General features: G+C 39.5%; 1 protein-coding gene across 1 annotated transcript in view; it reads left to right on the top strand.

Moving 5' to 3' along the window:
• Window positions 1-16,682, top strand: part of KPNA6 (karyopherin subunit alpha 6) — a 57,762-nt gene that overhangs the window by 27,222 nt on the left and 13,858 nt on the right. Inside the window, exons 2-4 of the mRNA XM_004705017.4 lie at window positions 13,268-13,401; window positions 14,164-14,256; window positions 14,665-14,764. Coding sequence (XP_004705074.2) covers window positions 13,268-13,401; window positions 14,164-14,256; window positions 14,665-14,764 — 327 coding nt within the window. The remainder of the gene's footprint in view (window positions 1-13,267; window positions 13,402-14,163; window positions 14,257-14,664; window positions 14,765-16,682) is intronic.

Below are 16,682 nucleotides of genomic sequence, written 5' to 3'. Positions count from 1 at the left end.
CTCCGCCTTTCAACCAGCACCACATGTGATTATCGGCCAGGCTGGCACAATTAACTAACTCAGACGTGTTATCCATTGCGCCACTGGCCCACACCTAGGACGTAGATCTATGTACATATATTTATATATTAAGTATTAAAGTAGCAGACAGACATTGGGCCTTTAACTCAAGTACTCCCTCAACGCAAGAACACCTTGTTCTAATAACCTAGCATTCTGTGATGCTCACCTTCCCACGATCGCTGCAGGCAAAATGAGTGCATAGCAAATGTGGTGAAGAAAGCTGATGGTGCCTGGCTGTCAAAAGATACCGTGTTTGGGGTCTTAAAGGCTTGAAGACAAACAAGTGACCATCTAGCTGAGAAGCAACAAAACCCACATGGAAGAAGCACACCAGCCTGTGTGATCATGAGGCATCAATGGGATCAGGTATCAGGCATCAAAAACCCAGAACAAAAAATCTTATCATTGATGTGAGAGGGAGTGCAGAGTGGAGACCCAAAGCCCATCTGTAGACAATTGGAAATCCCTTACATAAGGGTCACAAAGAAGAGACGAGCCAGTCAGGGTGCAGTATAGCACCGATGAAACAATTTTTCTCTAGTTCTTTAATGCTTCCTCCCCCTACTATCATGATCCCACTTCTGCCTTACAAATCCAGCTAGACCAGGGCATGTACATGGGTACAGATAAGAGCTGGAAACACAGGGAATCCAGGACAGATAAAACCCTCAGGACCAATAAGTAGCGATACCAGGAGAGTAAGGTGACAGTGTGGGGAGGAAAGGTGAACAGATCACAAAGAGCTACAAATAACTCCCTCCCTGAGGGATGGACCAGAGAAAAGTGGATGAAGGGAGACATTGGTCAGTGTAAGACATTAAATAATAATAGTTTATAAATTATCAAAGGTTCTTGGGGGAACGAGGGGAAATGAGGAGCTGATTCCTAGGACTCAAGTAGAAAGAAAATGTTTTGAAAATGATTATGGCAACATGTGTAAAACTGCTTGACACTGGATGTATGCATATATTGTGATAAGAGCTGTGTGAGCTCCCAATAAAATGATTTTTTTTAAAACTTACCTCATAGATCCTAGTCAGATATACCGATTTGTTAATGAATAGAGAAAATATGGCGGCATAGGAAGACACATGAGAAGCTTGATGGAATTTTTTTTTTTTTAGTGAGCAAACAGATTGTCTTTTTTATTTAAATTTTTTAAAAATCTTTTTATTAGGGGCTCATACAATTCCCATCACAATCCATACACATCAATTGTGCAAAAAGCATTTGTACATCCATTGCCCTCATCATTCTCAAAAGATGGAATTATTTTTAGATTCACTCCAAAGTTCATAAATACTCTCAGGTAGTTTACATACTCTCTTTTTGACACTAGATCCTATATATTAGAGTATTTTGTTTGTTTTTCCCAATAGGCAAAAATTATCTAAACCTCATGGGCTCCCTGTGGAAATATAAAGCAATCTGAAAATGATATCTTTGAATTGGCAGAACACAGGGAATAAAAATAAGATGAAATATGATAAAGCAAGGGAGAAATAAAATACATATAAAACCTTTAAAAAAAAGAAAGAAAGAAAGTCTCCAAAACCTTGTGGGGCTATCTGCACTGTAGGCTCACTGAGTCAGAATCAAGTTGATAGCAGTGAGTGGGGACTTTTTTTAAAGCGTATATCCGTTCTTATTAATTAACTAGCATGTGACCATTGTGTTTTAACTGAGACTCTTCTGTTGGTGTTTGTTGGAGAATTTCTGGTGAAAATTAAAAAGACAGCCTAGCTGGAAAAAGTCTTGGTGAGGGGGCAGGTTACTTACGTTCTTGAAGGAATAGTCCAAATATTGGGAGATAGGGTTTCTTTTATCTCTTTGCTCAGTGCCTTTAAGTAACCTTTAAAAGCTTCCTAACTGTAGCATATGCCCAACAGTCTGTCATCCGGATTTAAAGCCTTAGTTCACTTTCTGTGCCAGGGCAGTGGCTGGTTCATTTCATTAGAAAGTCTCCGTTGCAGAAAGTCTCCCTCCCAGCCAGTTCAGGTTAGCACCAGACAAGGAGAATAATTTGAGAAGATTGATTTTCATGGTTTCAGGGCCCATTTCCTTCTTTGAAGATTGTCGTGTTATTAGTTCTTTTGGACTTGTCTAGACAGGTGCCTTAAAGTGATTGCTTAGTAACATTTTTAAGTACAGACCTTGAACATTAAACTTTGGTTTGGAGTATCCTAGAGCATCCTACTGGTTGTTAATTGGTGTTTTAAGCACACTTGTGAGCATGAAGATGGTAAGGTGGTGTTCTCATACAGAAGTGGCTGGCTATCTGTATTATGCCTATTTCGGAGAAATTGGGCATAATTTAAAATGTTTACGAATCTCAGATTTTTAAACATGGTTATTAAATTGAATACTTAATTGATCTTGCAACCCATTTATGTATGATCCGAGCTTCAATTTCTTCATCTGCATTAGGATTTATACCTATTTTGTTATTACTATTGCTAGTACCTCAGTTCTAAAAGTTTAAAAAAATACTTGGTAGCATTAGACATTTATTTCCTAAATAGAGATAATAACATGGAAGCAGGGGCATGACACTTTGTAAGAGTTCCTTGAATAATAAAATCCACAGATTTTCTAACCCAATCAGATGTTAGCAAAGGTTTCTCTGTATTACGGATTTTCTTAATCTGACTCCAGTAAATAGGATAGGATAGTGCATTTCCTCATCAGGAAAGCCCCCTTGTCTCTTGGGTCCCTTAGAGAAGCCTAGCCTTTCTTTGGTTGTTAGTTCCAGATGTTGTTCCTCCTAATAGAACCTTCTCTGCCTGACTTCCCCAGTGAAGTCATAAGTAAATCCTTGTGATAGCTTCTTGTTGCTGTGGCAACTAAAGAAGCCCCCTCGCCTGGTTCATCTTTCAGCTTCATTGTTAGTGCTACTGGAAGGAGAGGGAGGAGAGGACAGCTCTCTCAGTACAGGGTAATCAGGAACCCCAGTGGGTATGGAGATGGGCACATTTTAAGAGCCTGCTTCTGCTGTTGGTTCCCTAAGCTCTTTGCCCAGGGCACCTTCTCTGAAGTTTCATCTCCTCCGTAGCCTTCTTTTCACCTCTTGTTTTCATTCTCTTCATTTTCAGATTCTCTTAGGAATTGTGTTTCCCCCTAACATTTCTGTACTTTCTAGTTCCATTCTCTCTGCTGTTGCCCCTATCGCCAAGGTAAACAGCTTGAAAATCCAGCCCAAATTTTTTCTTCGGGAGCTTCTAAAAAAAATTGTCATCACAGACACAGATTTTCCAAGAACTTGTAGTGCCACTGGATTGACGATATCATTGCCACTGAGTTTGTGGGACAGGTTACAGTTTCAATATTGGTAAGAAATGCAGAAATTGCCCACAAATTTTCCTCTGCCCTTCGCTCCTCGGAGCTAGATTTTTTTGTGTGGTTTGATGGTTGATCTGAGTTATCAGGTCTTGTTGGTTGGGGAGGTCCAAGAAAAGCTGCTGTGGAAAGCAGATTTGGAGTGGGAAAAATAAATGAGATACCCTAATCTATAGCCATCCTCCTCTCTGAAGATTTAATGATATTCTTCACCTCCATGAGAAAGAATTGTGTTAACTAGGTAGCTTCAATTCTTTTCAGACGTTATGGTGAGATAGGTGTTCTTTAACCAAAACTCATTGCCTCATGTCGATTCTGACACACAGGATAGGGCAGAACTGCCCCTTTGGGTTTCTGAGACTGTAAATCTTGACAAGAGTAGAAAGCCTTGTCTGTCTCCCACAGAGCAACTGGTGATTTCAAACTATTGACCTTATGGTTAGCAGCTCAATGCATAAGGTGTTATTTTTGAAAAAAGATAATTTGCTTTAAACTTCAGACTTAAACCTCACAATATACTATTTTTGTTTTAAACAGTTATTTCTAATGTAATTTCCCCCAGTTTTATCAATTTTGTTGAGAATTTACACAGCAAAACATAGACCAATTTAAATGAAATTTTTTTAATGAGGAGGAAATTATATGTACCTCCATGTTCACAGTTTCTTTTTGATGTTACACAGTTGGTTAACTCTGTGTATGACAATATACTACACCAACCTCACAAGTGTGCCGCTGAGCCCATTTTTGCAGCCACAGTGTCAGTCCATCTCATTAAGGGTCGTCTTTTCTTTTGCTGACCCTACTTGACCAATTATATTGGAGCTGGTTCTTCCTGATAACATGTCTAAAGTACAGGAGTCTCGAAGTCTGTCACCTCTCGCTTCTATGGACTATTTTGGCTCCGACAACTTGTTCTCTCAGTCTGTGGTATAGTTTTAAAGTGTGTTCATTGGATATAGAACTAGCTTCAGAATTTTTTTTTCTTGAAAAAAGATGAATCTGGCTTATTAAATCTTGGAGCAAGTAGTTTGTGAATGCACCAAGACTGGAAAAGTCTACGCCCATCAGAAAACCACACTCCGTAGGACTAATGTTAAACAGAGCCTTCAGGCAGCCTGAAGTACTCACTTGTTGATCACCTGGACCCACTTGTTGAGTGCAAGTGGGGGAAATGCAGAAATGGAGAGACAAGTTGCATCTGGCCACTGAAGACACCACAGATTGCAGGAGAGGGCTAAGTTGACCTGAATGCTACTGGGTGAAGGTCGAGGTGGTCACCCTGTGAGCTGGTACACCTTACTTGCCGACTTGACGGATGGCCTGCTTTGGATTGCCTTTGCTTATTGACACAAAATGTACAAGGTTCCAACTAGAATGGAGATTCTTCACATCAAAGAACATGCTTGTCTCTTCAGAGTGTTGAGTTGATAGAAGTAGTTTATAAATTGGGTACCCAAAATAGGGGAGATAAAGTCATGAAGTGGCTGGCTTACAAACTTTCACTGGTAGGGAAAGATGTTAATAGGATTATAGGATTAAAATGTAGGTGTTCACAAAACTGCAGTTATTAGGCATAGAATATTTTGTTCATTTATAGAGTATAACATTTAAATGGAGCTAATGCATTTTTGGATCTACATGATTTAGTTGTATCCTGTTAGGCACAAACAGGATTTTATTATTATTATCTTTGGTGATCATGCATGGTTAAAAAGTTGATAAGATGTGGTCTGTGGTAGTTAGATTTTATGTCAGCTTGCATTTAGGACTGGGCGTAGTCCAACCTGTCAATCAGGTCACAGCATGATGATTCTTCCTAGAAGGTGTGGCCTTTTTATAAGAGAGACATTGGGGACCCTTCCTCTCTCTGCCCCTTCATCTTCTTCCTCACTGGGACTCTGCCTCTAGGGTGGTCCCATGTGGCCCACTGGCCTGTGGAGCTGAATGATTCCCTGCCACATTTCTGAAGACCTTGGATATCCGTGACGTGGCATCCCCTGGCCTGAGATCTCACTGCTTCCCATTTCCCTGTTCTGTGCGTTGATTTGTAGCGATATGGATCTGAAGAGGACCCTGGCTAGAACAGGACCTATGGATTGTATTAGACTGGGCTGGAAACATTTCTGGTACAAAATTACTTCTAATATAACATTCTTAAGCATTAAAAAAGATAATTTTGTTTTTTAATTAATCATTTTGTATTGTACATGAAAATTTCGCTTCATTGTCTTCTGATTTGTATGGTTTTTAACAATGTCTGAGGTCATTCTTGTCTCTGATCTTCTGTGTGTAATTGATATTTATCTGTCTGATCTTTTAAAGGATTTGTCCTCTATCCCTGGTTTTCAGGAATTTAATTATGTACATTCGAGTGATTTTCTTTGAGAGAGGCTTCAAAAAGTTCATGGAAGAATTCTGCTATCTTTTAATTCCATTTTTCCATGAACTCTTTGAAGCCCCTCATATTATGCTAAAGTTGATCCATAACTAAGGTTTATGGAATAAAATCTGAAATTTTCAGCCTTTATTTTTTCATAACTTTTTCTCTCTCATCACCCATTTTCTGTGAATGTGGCTACAAATAAATGTAATTGTTAGCTCCTATCAAGTTGGTCCCCAAATTGTGGCAACCCCAAGTACAACAGAATGAAACACTACCAGCTCGGTGCCATGCCCGTGATAAGTTGTAGATTGAGCTGTTGTCCTTAAGAGTTTTCGTTGGTGTTTTTTTTTAGAAGTAGATTGCTAGGCCTTCTTCCTAGTCTTAGTCTGCATCATGGCATCACACACTCCACGATAGGTGACAGTGGTGGGTGAGGTGTATTAGCCAGGAATAGAGCCCCTCAGTTCTACTACTTGGTATATGAGTATTGTCCCAGGCTACTGAAGCATCATTTCTGGATCTGTTTCTATTGACTGGTTTTACTCCAGATCCATTTTCCTCCTCCTTGGCATGTCTGTTGTTAGTTGCTGTAAAATCTGCTCCAACTCAGCTATATCTAACAGAACAAAATATTGTCCAGCCCTATGCTATCTTAATGCTTTTTTGGTATGTTTGAGCCCATAGTTGTAGCAATTGTGTCAGCCCATCTCATCGAGATATTTCCAAATGAGATATCTTTTTCAATAAGATGATTTTTCAAGACTTGGTTTTTTTGAAATAATGATGGCAACATATGTACAAATATGCTTGATACAATTGATGTATGGAATGTTATAAGAGCTGGAAGAACCCCCAATAAAATGATTTTTTAAAAAAGACTGGGTTTAGTTCTGTTGTCTTAAGCTTCTCTTTGGGTAGGAATCACCCAACAAAGTAAGTCATGGCTCCTCAGGGGTCTCTGTTCAATGCCCTGACTGATCAGTGAGTACTATAGCTTCCCAGTCACATCCCACTCCCCTCTGGAACTCTACCTCACAATTTCTAGTTGCCTCAGTCACCCTGCTCTCCAGTCTCTCATCTTAACTAGTGACCCTCCTTGGCGCCGAATGTGTGTCTTGGCAAATAGCTCTGGAGAATAAGTAGGACTCACTTCATTTATTTCCTTTTCTTAGGGATCACAGCTCTAAATTGCCTATTGTCCACTGTTTGGAAACATTTTCAGCAGTAGGTTAGTAAGTCTAGTTCCTGGGACAGAAATGGTAACTATATTAGCATATAGCAAAATAAGATTTGAATACAAACACTTAAGGAGATATACAGATATATACACATAGAGGTCTACACATTGATTTGCTTACCACAGGGTCAGCAGTTCAACTCACCAGCTCTCCGCAGGAAAACAATGAGATTTTCTGCTCCTATAAATATTTACAGTCTCAAAAACCCACCAGGGCAGTTGCGTGCTATCCTAAAGGGTCTGTAAGCATCGTGATTGACTCTGGCAGTGTGTTGATTGAGTTGGTTATATAATAATAATAATAATAATAAACTGATTAGTTAACTAGTAAGATACTCTTTTCTAGGTGTGTATACCTTAATAAAATAGCCACAACTATGTAAAAGTACAAGGAGAAATGGATATATCCAGTACTGATAAGTGAATAAAACAACTTAGTAAAGCTAAAAGATTGAACACTATATTGAGCAACTTGATTTAATGGACATATACTATATAGAATGCCATGCACACAGCATTTACCATCATACATGTTCTTAAGTACACATGGAACATTTATGTAGCAGAGCCCAGTAAATGTCAAAGGATTTTAAGTTTCTGACACCAAACCCAAATCAAACTCACTGCCATCAAGTCAGTCCTGACTCAGAATGAGCCTATAGGGTAGGGTAGAACTGCCCCTGTGGGCTTCTGAGACTGCGGTATAGTTATATTAGAAATAAATATTTAAAAATCCCCAGGCATTACTAATTTTTTACAACAGTGTTTAAGTAACAAATTATTTAAATAGGGAGATTAATGGATATTATATTTAGAACTGAATTATAATGGAAATTTGGAGAATTTTACAAGCCACTGAAAAGACTGAATTGTCATCTTTAATATTTCTCAAGAACAAAAGAGGGCATAAATAAAGCAGTATTAGGAGCGAAATAGATAGACCTTCTCTACAGATAACAAAAGAGATTTTTAAAGATTACACCATGAACAATTTTATGTTTTGAAAACGAGACATATTCCTAGAGTAATGTAACATAAAACTTACTCAAAATAGGAAAACTGACTAACATAATAACCACTGAAGATATTGAATCAGTAGACTATTCCCACAAAGAAAATACCAGGCTCAAAAGTTATCACAAATAACTTCTGCCAAATTTTCAATAAATAAGGCAATTTACTCTTACATGTACTTCCAGCAAATAGGAAAAGGAAGAACCTTTCTTTTATTTATTTTTTTTTTTTGGGGGGGGGGGGGGCTTTCTTTAATGGCAAACCAAAGAAGGATTGGATTGTAAGTGAAGGTCCTTTACTCTTCCTGGCACTTAATAACAATGATACAAAAATTCTGAATATTAAAGCGTACTTCCCCCAAACCCACTACTGTCAAATACATTTCAACCTACAGAGGGGCCCAATAGGACAGTAGAACTCCATAGGCTTCTGAGGAGACTGCTTTATCTTTCTCCTGGTGGCTTTGAAAGCAGCCTAACACTTAACCCACTGCATCACCAAACAAAACCCAAAGCAGACTCTCTGCTGTTGCATCCATTGCTACACGTAGCGGCCCTTTCAGATAGAATAAAACTCCTTAGGGTTTCCATGACAGGAGCAGACAGCCTTATCTTTCTCAGTATATGCTACTGACCAGGACTTTTTAAACAGTTATTTTATTGGGGGCTCATACAATTCTTATCGCAATCCACACATACATCCAATTGCGTCAAGCACACTTGTACATTTGTTGCCATTGTCATTCTCAAAACATTTGCCTTCTACTTGAGCCCTTAATATGGCTCCTCATTTTACCCCTCCCTCCCCTTTCCCCTTCCCTCATGAACCCTTCATAATTCATAAATTATTTTGTCATATGTTACACTGTGACGTCTCCCCCCGCCCTCTTCTCTGCTGTCCATCCCCCAGGGAGCAGGCTATACGTAGACTCTTGTAATCAGTTCCCCCTTTCCACCCCACATTCCTTCCACCCTCCAGGCATCGCCACTCTCACCACTGGTCTTGAAGGGGTCTTCTGTCCTGGATTCCTTGTTTCCAGTTGCTATCTGTTCCAATGTACATCCTCTGGTCTATCCAGATTTGTAAGATAGAACTGGGATCATAATAGTAGGGGGGAGGAAGCATTTAAGAACTAGAGCAAAGTTATATGTTTCATCATTGCTACCCTGCATCCTGACTGTCTCATCTCCTCTCCACAACCCTTCAGTAAGGGGATGTCCAGTTGCCTACCAATGGGCTCTGAGTCTCCACTCTGCACTCACCTTCATTTATAATGATACGGTTTTTTTGTTCTTTGATGCTTGATACCTGATCCCTTCGATAGCTCGTGATCACACAGGCTGGTGTGCTTCCATGTAGGCTTTGTTGCTTCTGAGCTAGTTGGCCGCGTGTTTATCTTCAATGTTTATCTTCAAGCCTTTAAGACACCAGGCGGTATGTCTTTTAATAGCCTGGCACCATCAGCTTTCTTCACCACATTTGCTTATGCACACATTTGTCTTCAGTGATTGTATCCAGAAGGTGGGCACCCACTGATATGATTTTTTGTTCTTTGATGTCTGATAACTGGTCCCTTCTACACCTCATGGTCAGACAGTCTGGTGTGCTTCTTCCATGTGGGCTTTGATGTTTCTCAGCTATCTGGCTGCTTATTTATCTTCAAGCCTCTTAAGACCCCAGACGCTATATCTTTTGATAGCCGGGCACCATCAGCTTTCTTCACATTTGCTTATGCACCCATTTTTCTTCAGCAATTGTGTCGGGAAGGTGTGCATCATGGAATGCCAATTTAATAGAACAATGTGTTCTTGCATTGAGTAAGTACTTGAGTGGAGGCCCAGTGTCCATCTGCTGACTGACCAGGACTCTTAAAACGTGTGCACCCAAGTGTGTGATCTTGACCAAGTAAGCATCAAGATTGAAGGAAGACTAACAGCCTTAACAGCCTTCGATATGCAGATGACACAACCTCGCTAAAAGTGAAGAGAATAGGATGATAAAGAATGAAGACTACAACATCTGGTATGGATTATACCTCAACAAATAAAAAAATCTCCACAACTGGACCAATAAGCAATATCATGATGATCACAGAAGATTCAAGTTGTAAAGAATTTCCTTGTACTTGTATTCACAATCAATGCCCTGGAAGCATCAGTCAAGACATCAAATGACATTTGCATTGGAGAAGTCTGCAAAAGACCTCTAGACAAAGTGTTTAAAAGTAGAGGTATTACTTTGAGGACAATGGTTTGCCATTACCAAAGCAGGGTGCTTTTAATTGCTTCATGTGTGTGAAAGTTGGACAGTGAATAAGGAAGACAAAAGACCTGAAAGGCCTTTGAATTATGGTGGTGCGCCTTCTTTAACAATTCCTTTCACATTCCCAAAGACTCCCAAGGGCAAACAGATATCCTTTCATATCTTCCAGGATAGGCGTCCTCAAACTGCGGCCCGCAGGCCACATGCGGCCCGCCGAGGACATTTATCCAGCCCGCCAGTGTTTTTGCCCTTTTTTTTTTCCACTTCAAAATAAGATATGTGCAGTGTGCATAGGAATTTGTTCATAGTTTGTTTGTTTTTTAAACTATAATCCGGCCCTCCAACGGGTCTGATGGACAGTGAACTGGGCCCCCTGTTTAAAAAGTTTGAGTACCCCTGCTCTAGGAGGTTACCCTTTACATGTATTGTATCTACCAGAAATTTGATCATGTGTGTATAAGGTGAGGATTCAATTCCATTGCTTTCCAGGTGGATAATTAGTTGCACCACTACTTGTCTGTCCGCTTGTTGTACTTGGTGGTTTGTGTGTTGCTGTGATGCCAGAAGCTACGTCACTAGCATTTCAGATGGCAACAGGATCACCCAAAGTATACATGTTTCAACAGAACTTCCAGACTAAGAATAGTTTTCAAAGAAGGAATTGGCTGCCCACTTTGGAGGAAGTAGCTGCTGAAAACCTTACGTATAGCATTTGTGCTGTATACTGAGCAGATAATCAGAGAAGCTGGATCCGGATGGGCGGGACTTATTAACAACCTGCTGTAATCAAGTGATGCAACCTTACTTGCTGAAAGTGAAGAGGACTTAAACCATTTGCTGATAAACATCAAGGAATTATGACAACGTAAAAGCAAAAATCCTCACAAGTGGACCAACAGGTAGCATCATGATAAATGGAGAAAAACTTGAAGTTGTCAAGGATTTCTTGTTCGTAGCCATAATCAATTTTCATGGAAGCAGCAGACAAGAGATCAAAAGATGCATTGCACTGAATAAATCGGTTGCACAAGACCTCTTTTAGACTATTGGAAAGCAAGGATGTTACTTTGAGGATTATGGTTCACCTGACCCAAGCCAAGGTATTTTCAATGGCTTCAGATGCATGTGAAAGTTGGACACTGAATAAGGAAGACTGACGAAGAATTGATGCAAAATAAAATACTTCTGATTCTGTACAATCCTCACAACGACTATTTTTGAGCCCATTTTTGTAGTCACAGTGGAAATTCATATCATTGAGTCTTGTTCTTTTTGAATGGCCCTCCACTTAACCAAGTATGATGTCTTTTCCCAGGGACTGACTGGTCTCTCCTAATAACATTTCTAAAGTATGTGCAAAGAACTCTTGCCATCCTCATTTCTAGAGAGCATTCTAGTTATACTTCCATGACAGATCTGTTTCATTCCATCTGGGAGTCCATGGTGTAGTCATTCGGTATTCTTCATCAACACCATGATTCAAAGACAATTCTTTTATTTTCCTTATTCAAGATACATATCGTGGGTGCTCTTACATTGTTAAGCTACTCTAAAATACTTTTTATTAGACAATTTGACACTATATCTGATCAAATTTAACATTTATCTACCTATATAGACCAACAGTTCATTCCTATATCTGTATCTTTATGCGGGCAGGGGGGATTCTCAAAGCCTGGTCTGCACATCCTTGGAAAGTAGGGGGTCCCTGTAATGTTTTCAGAGGGCTGTGGAAGTGGAGAGATTAATCCTGAGGTGTTGTTTGGCATTTTCATTGTGTTGACATTTGCACTGACACTGCAATACAATGGTTAGTAAAACTGCTGATCCTTTAACAGAACCAAGCCTGTGGTATCAAACAGCACCAGTAGTCATTGTATTCTTCACACTGCTGACTCATTATTACAAAATGTTAGTTTAATTTTTAAAAATGTTCTTGATGAATAAATACAGATTCCACCCTTAAACGGGTCTGAGAAAAAACAATTGTGGGGTAAGTCACAAGCTAAACTAGCCACACTGTCTTTACTTGAACAAATGGATGACAAACTAGATATTCAAACTTAGGTTTTGGCAAACATTTCTCAGAGATGGCATGAAATGGGAGGAGTAGATGCATAGAGATAATAACTGATGCAAAGGCTTATGGGGGTGTGGAGGGAGGGTGAGGGGATTTGGGAAGCAAACAAGGAATCAGGAGTGGGGAGCACTGGATTGTGATTGTGTATATACAACTGATTCTGGTTATGTATATACAACTTAATTTAAAAGTGATTTAACCCACTTGCAAACAAACTTCTATAAACAAAAATGGTGTCGGTCGGTCATATATTTTTATTTCTCTTGAACAAATACTTAGAAGTATTATTGTTAAATACAGGTTTAACTTTAAGAGATAATAGGAAACTACAAAGTGACTACCATTTTAAATTCTAAAAATGTACGAGAATTCTATTTTTTCAACATCTTCGAGTTCAATCATGCACACTTTAGCTCTTAAGATGAATAGTCAGTTATGTAGTACTGTGGGCTTTTTTGCACATCGCTAATGACTAAAGACACAGAATATCTTTTGCCTGTTTGTAAAAAAAAAGATTTAACCATGGAAGCAGATGATTTGTGAATACTATATCAAGAAAACCACTTAAAAATAATGTTAATTTAATGTAAAAAATATAGTCAATATGTATAGAAAATATTTCATGGGAACCTAATTAGCTATTTAAACTCTTACCAAAACACAATACAATATATATTTTTTTAATTGCATGAAATGTGTCAGGAGCATATTGTCAGTAACATAATTGATGCTTTCAAATGAAAGCTGTGTCCTCCACTGAACACTTGACAGCTTTCCAAAAGATTTATTATAAGAAAAAAGTTGGGAAAGGATACCAAAAGAAAAAATGGATAAATTATTATGTATTTACAACCTTTGCCAATGTATTTTTTCTTCCTCCTTTTTCTAGAGACTATGGCGAGCCCAGGGAAAGACAACTACCGAATGAAAAGTTATAAGAATAATGCCCTAAATCCCGAGGAAATGAGACGAAGAAGAGAGGAAGAGGGCATACAGCTCCGTAAACAGAAGCGAGAGCAACAAGTGGGTTACTGGAGTGTTTTCAAACTTCAACTGTTCATGGGAGTGGTCCAATCACTGTATGGGGCTGGGGTGAGGTTCATAAAATTCACAAAGTTTTTTTATTTTTCCCTTAATTTTGTAGGCCCCCTCTTAGTTGGCCTGCACCTTGCACACTTACCTTACCAGGAAAGTAGTTTAGTTCTGTGGTCCAGTTGTCCAGTGTATGTTACAGCAGAAATATTGGAAGCCCTGAGAGGAAGAACTAATCATTTTTCTACAAGTTAGACCAGCTTAGACAGCATTTGTGTGCAGTATTCCATTCTAGTTCTAGCAACCTATTATTGCCTTTCTTTTCTTCGTCCTGCAATCAGTGTTAGGCCTGGCCTTCAAGCCCAACTCTAGTCCTAGTTCTTTAAGGGGTCTATTCTAGGTTGCCTTCTGTTCTGTTGAATTTCTGCTCTTTGTAAACCCTCTAAGACTGTACTAATGCCTCCTCATCTGCATACAACACACACACACACACACACACACACCACCCCCTACTTGGTGCCTTGCTCAAATCTAGATTCATTTGCCTAGCCTGCTTTTGCCCACCCTTTTGCCATATCATTATTCCTTTTCTTCAAAACACACATAAATATATCATGGGTCTGATTTTCTCAACTACTCTATCTCCAGATTTTGACATTGGGTTATTCTTTGGGTGTGATTGGCTTGTTTTTTGTTTTGGTTTGTTTGGTTCACTGGGTGGTGATCTTACCAGTGTCTTCACTTTACTTTCAGCTTTTTAAACGGAGAAATGTTGAGCTGATCAATGAAGAACCTGCTATGTTTGACAGTCTCCTCATGGACTCCTATGTGAGCTCTACTACTGGGGTAAGGGACCCCCTGCATACTGCCTGAAGCAGAGCAGGGAAGTCCTACTTCTAGAAAACAGGACTGTTACTGTTTTCATTACTTAGCAGCACTAATGATAACCATGCAAAATTCTTTTTCCATAGGCTCTTTTGTAGTTTCAACTTAAGGTAAACAACAATTTACCTCTGATAGAGATGCCTGAAAATATTTAAGGGAAATCTTCAATTGCCTTGGAGATTAAAAATCACTTTCAGCTATCCCATCTTGAAGTAGCTATGGCTTAAACAGCCCCCTTCTCCTGAGCCTGTGTGTTTTACCATCATCTTGCCCTTAGGTCACTTGAAAACAGGATATTAGGCAAGATTGAGTATTCACCGGCAGCTCTGATGTTAATTTGCAGAGTCCTAAATTTGTTTTATGTTTTAGGAGGGTGTGATCACAAGAGAGATGGTGGAGATGCTCTTTTCTGATGATTCTGACCTGCAGTTAGCAACCACACAGAAATTCCGGAAACTGCTCTCCAAAGGTACAAAAGCCTGGTCCTCCTCAAAGAAGCTCTACATACTTTCTTGTTGTTGTTATTGTTAGGTGTTATTGAGTCGGTTCTGACCCATAGTGACCTTATGCACAACAGAATTAAGCGCTGCCCAGTCCTGCACCACCCACACAATTGTTCATATGCCTGAGCCCATTGTCACAGCCACAGGTGTCAATCCCTCTCCTTGAGAGCCTTCCTCTCCACTTCCCATCCACTTTTCCTAACTTGATGTCCTTCTCCAGAGACTGGTCTCTCCTGACAACTTGTCCAAAGTATGTATGCCTTTAAGAAGCACTCTGGCTGTACTTCTTCCTAGACAGCCCAGTTTCTCCTTTTAGAAACCCATGGTATTTTAAATATTCTTGTCCAGCACAAGTCAAATGCATAAATTCTTCCTCTTCCTTATTTAGTATCCAACTTTCACATACATATGAGGCAATTAAAAATAATACCATGCCTTGAGTCAGGCCTACCTTAGTCCTCAAAGTAACATTCTTGCTTTTTAATACTCTAAAGACATTGTGCAGCAGATTGGCCTAATGTAACATGTCTGTCTGTAACAGGAGCCCTGGTGGCATAAAGGGGTTGTAATCCCCATGGATGGCAGTTTGAAACCACCAGCAGCTCTGAGGGAGAAAGACTGGGCTTTCTACTCCTGTACACAGCTATGAGTCAGCATTGACTTCGATGGCAGTGAGCTTGGTTTTGATGTTGTTCAAAAGATTAAATAGCAGATTAACCTAATGCAAAACATAATTTGATCTCTTGATTGTTGCTTCCTTGAGCATTGATTATAGATCCAAGCAAGACAGAATCTTTTAACAACTTGAACCCTTTGTCCATTTATCATGATGTTATCTGTTGGTCCAGTTGTAAGGATTTGGGTCTTCAGATTGAGTCATAATCTGTACTTAAGGTGGCAATCCTTGATATTCATCAGCAAGTACTTCAAGTCCTCCTCTCTTTCAGCAAGCAGTTATCTACATATTGCAGGTTATTAATAAGCCTTCCTCCATTCCCGATGCCACATTTTTCTGATTATTTGCTCAGCATAGAGATTGACTAAGTAAGATGAGAGGATACAACCCTGATGCACACTTTTCCTGATTTTAAACAATGCAGTACTCCCTACTTCTGTTGGCACAACTCCCTCTTGATCCATGTACATGTTCCTCAAAAGCACAATGAAGTATTCTTGAATTCCCATTCTCAGACGTTTTCCATAGTTTTTTATGATCCACACAGTCGAATGCTTTGAAATAGTCAGGGAAACACAAGCATCTTTCTGGTATTCTCTGCTTTGAGCCAAGATCCATCAGACATCAGCAGTGATATCCCTTGTTCTACTGAATCTGGCCTGGACCTCTGACAGCTCCCTGTCAGTGTACTGCTGCAACTGTCGTTGGATGATCTTAAGCAGATTTTTACTTGGATGTATTATCAGTGATATTGTTCTATAATTTGAGCATTCTGTTGTGTCACTTTTCTTTAGAATGATTACAAATATGGATCTCCTCCAGTCAGTTGGCAAGTAGCTGTCTTCCAGATTTCCTGGCCTAGATGAGTGAGTGCTTCTTCAGCTTACTGAAACATTTCCATTGGTATTCCATCAATTCCTATACCCTTCCTTGTTATTGGCCAGTGCTTTCAGTATAGCTTGAACTTCCTTCAGCTCATATGCTGCCTCCTGAAATGGTGGATTGTGGACTAGTTCTTTGTGGTACAGTGACTATGTTTTACCGATCTCCTTTTTTTTTTTTTAATTTATTAGGGGCTCATACAACTCTTATCACAAGCCATACATACATCAATTGTGTAAAGGGCATTTGTACATTCATTGCCCTCATCATTCTCAAAACATTTCCTCTCCACTTAAGCCCCCCAGCATTAGGTCCTCATTTTTCCC

Source organism: Echinops telfairi, unplaced genomic scaffold (assembly GCF_000313985.2).
Source record: "Echinops telfairi isolate 266 unplaced genomic scaffold, ASM31398v2 ScPeMD7_7457;HRSCAF=8495, whole genome shotgun sequence".
In the NCBI taxonomy this organism is placed as follows: Eukaryota; Metazoa; Chordata; class Mammalia; order Afrosoricida; family Tenrecidae; genus Echinops; species Echinops telfairi.
This window is presented reverse-complemented; position numbering and strand designations above follow the sequence as displayed.